Genomic DNA, 10,062 nt, shown 5'->3' on the forward strand with positions numbered 1-10,062 from the left:
ATCATTGTTTTTATAATTTAATTAGTGATTTGAGTTGGAGAAATTGGGGATTTTGTTAAAACTTTCCTAAACTATAAATTGAGGGTTTGAATGTCGATTTGAGGTAGGAATTGGATAATTTTGGTATGGCTGGACTCGTATCGAAATAGGTGTTTGAATTTTATAAGTTTGGTCGGGTTCTGAGGTGCGGGATCGGAGTTGACATTTTGAGATGACTTTTTTATTTTCATTAAAGATAGAAAATTTATTATCCGGAATTGTTTCCTATAGTTTGTATTTATGTTATTATGTTATTTTGGCAAGATTTGATCCGTCCAGAGTTAGATTTATGCGGGAAAGGCTTATTAGTGGATTGATTTAGATTGTTTGAGATAAGTATCTTGCATAACTTTGTGTAGGGGAACTACCCCTTAGGACTTGGTTTGATTTGTAGTATTTGGATTATGTGAAAGACATGTACACGAGGTGACTACTGTGTACACGGGCTTATATGTGGTATTTTATCTGGTTTAGACTCTTAGACTCTTTCATGCATTTAATTACAAATTATAATATCATGTTATATCTTCCATTGTTAAATTGCTCTTACATGCTTTACTTGATGTTGTTATCACATGCTCTATCCCTTATTGTCAAACATGCTCTTATATGCCTTATTTACCTTTGTTATCTCTCTTATTGTCATGTTATCTCCTTAATTTTTGAGTTATTCCTATTTGGAGTTGTTATTACATGATGTCTTTTCATGTTGAGTGATTCCATGCATTTAGATATAGATACTATTTCATACCATCTCTTTCATTGTTAATCTTATGATGTATATTTAAATTGGAAATTGTCTTTTCGTGGAAATACCTTCATTTTGAGTTATTGAAGTTGAAGTTAGGAAAGTTATTATCACATTGAGGTTGAAGTTGTTGATTATTGAGATATCTTTGCTTGTTGAGTAATTCTCACTCATTTTGTTATTATTGAGATTCTTGTTCGCGTTGTGATTGAGCCATGGGCTATATGTTGTGTAACTTCGATATAGTAGATTTTGGCAAGTTGTGGCATATGGGCACTTGTGGTGTGAGTTGTTATTGTGTTGTGATATTGATGCGCATGTGGCGGTAAAAGGATAGGGGTTATTGTGCATGCGGCGACATAAGGTGGGATTTATGTGCGTGTTTCTAGTAAGAGAATTACTTAGCCACGCGGTGACATAAGGGGGCTAAAGTGCGTGTAGATATATCGAGAAAAATGTTTTCAAAAATATCTAAATGTATGGCTCACGCGGCGGTATAAGGAAAAATTGTGATTTTAAATTATTATGAAGCGTGGTACCTCGGTTGTGATCCTTGTTATACATTCTATGGTAAAGAGGCTTGTTGGTTGAATAGTTTTTGTTATCTTTTCATTAGCCTTACTTGTATTTGTCCGTATTGAATTCTTGATATTCTTATCACGTATTCACTTCTTGTTGCTTTTATTGATTTAAATTTCGTTGTTAGCTTACATTATTGAACTGATTTATTGTCATTCATTTCCTCGTCTTCCATTATTTGACTACACAATATTTTGTTCAGCTATTTTCTTATCCTAGTAGGTGTCTTGACCTAACCTCGTCACTACTCTATCGAGGTTAGGCTTAATACTTACTGGGTACCATTATGGTGTACTCATACTACGCTTCTACACATTGTTTTGCAGATCCAGGTACATCTACTAGTGTCGAACGCTAGTGATCATACCGTTGTTTTCGGAGACGTCAAGATATACCTGCTCGACGCTCACATACCTCGGAGTCACCTTTAGTCATTACTTTTACAACAGTTTATATTCTACTCAGACAGTGTTGTATTAAAGATTCTTAGATTATTTCTGTAGAGCTTATTACTTAGTTCCACCAGATTTGGGATCTTGTTACTAATGTTTCAAATTTTGAGTTATTACGAGATTTATCGGTTTATTTTATTATATTAGTTCGTTATTTATGTTAAGTTACTAATTAATGTTAGGCGTACCTAGTCTTAGAGATTAGGTGCCATCACGACTACCCTCGGTGGGATTTTGGGGTCATTACACATTCATTATCGAGCCATATAGTCTGCATCGTTTTGGTCGTCAATTTGGGTTTTACCAGAACGTCCCCATATTTTTGGAGAGTGATATCCTTAGCGCCTCTTTAGATGAAGGACTCAAATATTGGAGGATTTTCGCACTGTATAGGTCTATGTCACGTGAAGTTTTTCCCCCAATGAGAGATCCTGTGTTGAAGCTTTTCTCCACCAATTATGTGTCTTGGTGGGAGAAAATGCTTGGGAAGTTTCTTGAGGATAATTTACAAGCTCTGGTAGACAATGTTGGGCCAAACTTTACTACTCTTTTAGGAGATTAAGATTAAGGTATTGGAAAGACGCTCTCAAAAGTCAACGAACCTCCTACTCCAATACTAAAAGTAATACACAACATAAGAAATGGACGCTTAAATCCTCAAAGGCATCTTTAAAGGAGGTGGTGTGCACTTCAACAGATATTGAGAAACAACCTCATCTTTTTCCCTTTAGCTCACGAGTTCCAAAAGATACAAGACAAAGTACCAACAAAGATCAACACTGGAAAAGGAAAAGGCCTAACCCAATAGAGATTGTAGAGGTTCCAAATGTTGATAGTCCCTCAAGAATACACACAGCTTGTAACACAGAGGTAAAATAAAATAACCCCGCCTTTTTCTCCTTTTTTTGAGTGAATAGCTTCACTAAGAAAAATTACTTTCTTTCTTTGCCTTTTCCTTGTGCATCTAAATTCCATTGGGCATCCGACAACATCCGTACAAGATTAGACACAAGTTAGTGATGAATCCATTGTAGGGCCTACGTCTAAAGCGAAGTCATCTTCAAAGGCATCATCTCTCCCTTGTAACAAAGCCCTAAAAATACAAATTCCAAATGAGAAGATAGAGTTGATTTCAAAAGCTAAGGAGCATCTCGAATTGTTAAATTTGAAGCAAGCGAGAAAGTCAAGAAACATTCCTCTAGTGAAAAGAAATCGAAGAGAGTTGTGAAGAGGTTGCAGACATTACAACAAGAGAAGGAGAATCTCGAAGGTGTTATAGAAACGTTGTAAAAGGAGTTTGAAGAGATTCAGTCAAAAGTTTCAGCTGCCAAGACTGAGGTCTCTTCATATGACAACGTAAATTTGCTGACTGTTGATGATTTGGCCAATCTGGAGGAGAAGAAGAAGAATTTGGAGGCTAGCTGTCAAGAATTGATCAACTACTAGTTTTGTTTAGATTACACTATTAGCTTTATCTCCCCTTTAATCTTTATGTTAGATTGACCTAGTGGATATTTATTTCATCATAAATAAGATTGCTTCTCTTTTGCTTTACATTGTCTGACTTTTATCTTAGTCGCATTCATATTTATCAACTTTGCCCGCTTGTAGAAAAAGATTCATATCTTACTATGGGAAAGTCCGAATATCGAACCATTTGGTTTTCAAAAATTAGAATTGAATACCTTCATAATCGCCCCCAGATTTGATTTTGAAATCAACTTTAAGTTCTGACGTATTGACAATTTCAGATTTGCGAGGCTTCACCAAACAATTCATATATCGGTGTAAGAACATCAAAATCATAAACCGTTTAATTTTTCAAAACCCAAACTTCAAAATTTAAATCATATCTAAAATAAAAAAATTAATACCTTAAGGATAATTTCAGCTAATATTTTGAAATCAACGTAAAATTCTGATATGTTGACGATTTCAAACTTGCGCGACTTTACCAAAACTTTTATATCTTGATGTAGGACGTCGAAATCACGAGACTTTTAATTTTTCAGAAACCAAACTTCAAAATCTAAATCATATCCAAAATTAAAAATTTAATACCTTAAGGATAGTTCAGATAATATTTCGAAGTCAACATAAAATTCTGATAAGCTGACGATTTCAAACTTGCGCGACTTCATCAAATCTTTTATATCTTGATGTAGGAATGTCAAAATCAAGAACCGTTCAATTTATTGGAAACAAAACTTAAAAATCTAAAACATATACTTCAGGATTGTTTCATATAATATTTCGAATTCAACTTTAGATTCTGATATAATTAGCACCAAGAGATCACAAGACGTTTTAGATTCAAATTTAATACCCCGAGATCACAAGACGTTTTAGTTTCCAGAAATCGAAATTCAAGAGCTTCATTCTCATCAAATATCTTGGGTTCAAGTCACACTAAATTTGAAACGTCAAGCCAGGTAATCTTTCTTCTTATACGTGTGTTTCCTTTTGATGCCTCTCTTTCCTTCCCCTTTATTTAGGGGAAAGGGCGGATTTTACGACCAACAACCTTGAAGGTTTGGCGAACATGAAGACATAACGAATATTCGGGCTTTAATGCAAATTCTTAGTAGTCTATTACAAGACTATAATCATTCCATTGAAAATAGTAATTTACCATAGAGGTTTGTCCCCTTTAAATCAAATGGGATCTAAAGTTCAATTGAAGAATAGTATTTCAGCTCGATTTTCAAGTGCTAATTGAGTGGATTACGTTCCATCATACTTCATCTGAACAACGATTGGAGCAATATGTATCTTTTAAACTTATGCTACTTGACTTAGAATGAAAATCTAAGCTGCCTACGTACCTCAGTGAAGAGGATGAAGTCATACCGTAGTTCAAAATGGGTGAGTTATTTTTATGTCCTAACTTTTGCCTAGGCCGCCTCTTTCGAGTTTTTCAACCTAGTGGACCTTTCTTCTATGGTCTAATCTTTACCTAGGCCACTTATTTTGAGGTTTTCAACCTAGCGGACTTTGTTTTGGTGGGTTGTACACAGTGTATACTCATTCAGGACAGAAGTGCAGGAACATGCAGTGTAGACTCGTGCGTCAAGGAGCATAGGAACATGTAGTTTAGGCTCGTCCATAAAGGAGCTTCGCAACTTCAAGGATAATACTTTTTCAACAACTTGCCATTTATAGGGCCAATTCTCATGCCTTCTGCATCAATCAGCTTGTAGGCTCTATATGAATAAGCTTCTTGCATGATATATGGCCCATCCCATTTTGAAGTGAACTTCCGTATAGATTTATGGGAAGTAATAATTGGTCTTCTTATGGCAAGGACTTGATCTCCTACTTGAAAGGATCTTGGGCGAACTCTTTTATTAAAGGTGTGAGACCATCGAGCTTGATAATATTCAAGAGTCTGTTGAGCTTCCAACCTCTTCTCATCTAGTGACTCAAACTCTATCAGTCGAAGTCGAGCATTTTCTTCATCAGTGATCCCTTCTTGAATATCTAATCGTAATGAAGGCATTTGACGCACAAGTGGCAAAACGACTTCGATTCCATAGACAAGTGAATAAAGGATCACTTGTGTTGGTGTCCGGTGAGTTGTCCTATATGCCCACAGAGCTTCTTCCATATGGTCATTCCAATATAGTTTGGATTTGGAGATGACTTTCTTTAACAAGTTGCAAAGAGTCTTGTTAAATGCCTTATCTAGACCATTGGCGGTAGCATTGTACATAGAAGAGTTGCTTGCTTGAAGCCCAAGAGATCACAAATCTTGTTCATTAACTTGTTATCGAATGGCTTGCCATTATCCGTTATTATGTAACGAGGGATTACAAAGTGATAGATGATATTCACTCGGATGAAGTTTACAACATTCTCCTTTTTTACTTCCTTGAGGGCAATGACTCCCGCCCATTTTGAGAAGTAATCGATTGCAGCCAAGATATACAAATCTCCGCCAGATGATTTTGGTAGCAGTCCAACAACATCTAATACCCAAGCGTTAAATGGTCATGATGCAACATGTGGATGTAGCACTTTAGGAGGCTGATGAATAAAATTTGCATGGAACTGGCAAGCCTTGCATCTTCAAGCATAGTCCAAGCAATCTTTTACGATTGTCGGCCAATAATATCCCATCCTATTTATATGGAAGTAGAGTTTTGGTCCAGACTGATGTGATCCACATACCCCAAAAAGTACTTCTCGCAAAGCTTGGAGTGCTTCATCTTCCCCTAAGTATCACAAGTGTCAAAACCCAAACCGAAGGGCCGCGACAGACACCCAATGCCTTACACAACCGAGTACCAACATAACGTATCTTTGTTTATCATACTATGATGCGTAAATGGGCGAGAAGGTCATCATGATATAACTAGAATAAAACATAGGGGAATACATGACATAGGACGAACCAACATGATATTCAAACTTATGCATGTGACATACGGGCCTATAAGGTTGACATGATCATTTGTATACTCAAAACATAGGCCGACAAGGCCATTCAAGTATCCATATACATGACATCTATATACAAGCCTCTAAGATTACATAAACGTCATAAAGGTTGGGACAGGGCCTCGCCATAACCATAATATATGTACATAAGTATACTGACTCGAAAGGAAACTCCGAGACAAGTGGAGTGCAACAACACTTCCTGCTGAACTAGTAGCTTACTGGGAGGACAGTCAACCTGTCTATCTGTACCTGGAGCACGAGATGCAGGGTCTACAAATAAAAGAGATGTTAGTAAGATTAAAGTACTGAGTATGTAAGGCATGGAAGCATAAATAAGAATAGTAATGTAAAGAGAGACAGAGAAGATACAACATGTGACATCTAAGTGCCTTTGAGGGCGATTGACATGAAATCCATGATACACACACACACACACACACACACACACACACACACACATATATATATATATATATATATATACACTTTTAAAAACATACGCCTCTATGGGAATCATCAACATATCGTACCCGGCCTCAAAGAGGACTCGGTAAAAACAAACACGGCCATCATAAGGCTCGGTAGAATCATACCCGGCCATGTGTAGCTCAGTAAAATCCAACTGATTAGTGGTTACACAATAGGTGTCATACCCGGCCGACTATAGCGCGATTAGGTAGAGTAAAATAGGTACATATATAATGCATGCTGGACTTATGTGATCACACTCTAACCCTTTAGGAGTGAAGTAAGGTCGGTAACCTCCGTATATGTTATTAGAGCTAACTCATCATCATGAATCTTATAGTAATGAGGAAATACTAACAACATTTGATACATGAGAATAAGTGATGAAACATCAACATCAATCTTTTCATAAGAAGGGAAACAATGTAAGTACTGCTAGCTTCTAAGAGTGGAGTATCTTTGAAATCTCGTTCATTTACTTTACGTGCAATCGGAGTCATGCAAAAGAAAGAAAGATATAGCCTGATATACCTTGTATATACTGCCCAACATTCAGCTATGAAAATGTCATGGCTCCTTTGTTTACAAAAATAGAAATGATACTATCGATATCGTTTACGCGTCGTAACTATCATATATCGATCGCAACCTATTTTACGATAAAACGGGTACCACCTACCCTATTTATATGACTTCCAAAAAGTTACAAAAATTACCAAACAGCCCAAACAACATGAATAATAATCATATTAAGCCTCTTAAACAGAACACCAATCAATAACATTACTAACAAGCTTTTCGATAGATATCTCACAAGTTCTAGCTTCAACGACTTAGCCGCAATTTGGATAACTTTAAATACATATAGATTAAGAGGTTCCTTACATTAAAAAATATATAACAACTCCAATTTGAGATTACTTCACTACAAAGTATCATTCCAATGCAGCCAGAAGAATAAGGAAGCGAAACTAGCAAGCACTTCGGGTTTCTCGGCACTAGAATCACTTTGGAAGACTTGAAATCACCTAGGGTTGATATAAAAACCTTGGGAGAGTATTTTACAGAACTTAAATCACTTAAAAAAAACCCCACACTAGCTGGAACCACACCAAAATCAGCAACCACAAGAAGAACAAGAAACTCACTAGCGCCACGGGATTCCCGACACTTGATTTGTGTTGTTTGTCCTTTGTTTGAGTCTTGGATCATGAAAGAACTTTGGGGGATGGTTTTTAGGTATCTATGGTCTGAAGAGAGTGAAAAATAATGCGTGAATACGGGCTGTAGGCTTCACATATATATCAGGATATTTCAACCACCTAAGGTGGGTCCTATAGGGAGTTGCTTGTGCAATCTCACAAAAACCTGAATATATCTATACTCCGACATCGTATCGACACACGGTTTAATGCGGTGGAAACTAGACTCTTAGACATTCAATTTTGTGAGTGGATCACCCTGAAAATCCAAGTACATTGAGATAAAAGCTCAGTGATATTTGACCAAACCTTTATTAAAATTTATGAACGTAACTTGTGGCTTCAAAGCTTCACACACGACTATCATATGACTAAAATGCCTCATAATGATCATCTTAAGAACCCTAGTCTCACCCCACAAGTATGGGTTATAACATTCCCAACTTGCCGACTTTCGACGAAACTTATTTTCTTCGATTCGATTAGCTTCTTAACCATCCAACCCTCACGATACTTCATTAAAACTTCTTTTAACCCATAATTATCTTTGTAAAGATCCTTCAACTCTTCTGCTCATATTGATTCACTTAAGATGAATTCCAACATGAAAGTACGGGGTGTAACATCCTTCCCCCCTTTGAAACATTTGTCCTCGAATGTAAAGGAGTCTTAGAGGAGAAACTAGCCCTTACGGATTTTACAAAAATCTCGATAGAGTCTCCTCTACAAATAGGGTTATGCCATACCTTGTGTCCAAATAATTTTGCTCCCAAGATATTGTAACTCTTCAATTCTTAATATTATTTAATCATAGAATGAGTGTTAATCGAAATCACATAACATGGGCTAAGAAAACACATGATCGAGCTATAATCGTTAATAAATGGTAGTTTTCAGACGAGGGAATCATTCCTCTCTAAATAAAAAGAAAATAGAATCATTCTATTGATAGAGCTTTCACATCTGCGCATAGAATCGTTTTTTGCCCTTCCATTCTGTTCTTACTGTAGTTGGGTCGGAATCCGTGTGATGGTTCGAAAGTCGTTTCAAATATTCTTTGCATCCCTAGAGAGATAGATTGTTTCCATTGTGCCTTGATCTATTCTTCGGCTTCCCACGTCTTTTCTTCGACGTTCTTATTCTTCTACCATATCTTTTCGGAAGTTACTTTCTTGGTCCCCAACTTGTGGATGTGCTGATCAAAAATAGCAACTAGAACCTCTTCGTAAGACAGGTTCTCTATAATCTGAACCTCTTTTGCAGCATAGATTCCTGATTCATTTATAGCAATTGGAATCTTCTCATAAAATTGACTCTCTATTAATTGTATACCACCTAATGCATTTCTTTAATATTGGAACATGATAATAGGGTGAACAGATCCTAATTCTAAGGGAAAATTAAATTTAGTCCCTTCTCTGGTTAGTTTGGAGTGGCTTTATATATGTATTGATTAGCTTGTCCCATTATGTTATTATGCTCTTCTTGAGCAAAATTTTCAAAAAGACCTCACTATTAACTTGAGATTTCCTTAAGTCTCATTGTCGCTTGTTGGGGTTCGATCTATGACGGTTCTAAGCACAAATACTCTTGAATAAGGCTGGATTTTCTATAACTTGATAAATTAAATCTGGTTGACAATTCTGTCTTTCAAACTATCTTATGGGGAATCTATATTTCCTTCCGTACCATGTTTTATAAGGAGCTAATCCGTGTAGTTAAAATGTATCCTTATGATCCTCCCGCATATATAGATACTACTATAGTTATTATTGTGCGCTACTCAATAGTCGGTAATTGATTATCCCATCTTTCCGTAAAATTTGACATCTTAGCTTGTGACATGTCTTTAAGCATCTGAATTGTACACTTCACTTGCTAGAATTATCTTATGTCAATCACTTATAATTTCCATATTGGGTTACTTTATTCCATACTAATCCATTGGGTTCCTGATATTCTATTTTGTCCAATTATCAACTTGAATATTAAGCCACGAGTCCTACGATGGTTTTCCTCATGTCGTCCCACCAATGTAATCCTTTGACATCATGTTATATCTTTGATGCTCCGAGATGAATAGAATAGCCTGAATAATAAACCTATGTTCTAATACACAGTCGACCATGAT

General features: G+C 36.3%; 1 protein-coding gene across 1 annotated transcript; it reads right to left on the bottom strand.

The window, feature by feature from the left end:
- Window positions 1–4,942: 4,942 nt before the first annotated feature.
- Window positions 4,943–5,530, bottom strand: LOC138899001 (uncharacterized). The gene has a single exon (XM_070185112.1). It carries the CDS (start codon window positions 5,528–5,530, stop codon window positions 4,943–4,945), a length of 588 nt encoding a protein of 195 aa, XP_070041213.1.
- Between the last annotated feature and the right edge of the window lie 4,532 nt (window positions 5,531–10,062).

Source organism: Nicotiana tomentosiformis, chromosome 9 (assembly GCF_000390325.3).
Source record: "Nicotiana tomentosiformis chromosome 9, ASM39032v3, whole genome shotgun sequence".
Classification (NCBI taxonomy): Eukaryota; Viridiplantae; Streptophyta; class Magnoliopsida; order Solanales; family Solanaceae; genus Nicotiana; species Nicotiana tomentosiformis.

Excerpts from the sequence above, each read along its gene's own strand:
- LOC138899001 (XM_070185112.1), bottom strand. The coding sequence starts at position 5,530 with ATGTACAATGCTACCGCCAATGGTCTAGATAAGGCATTTAACAAGACT.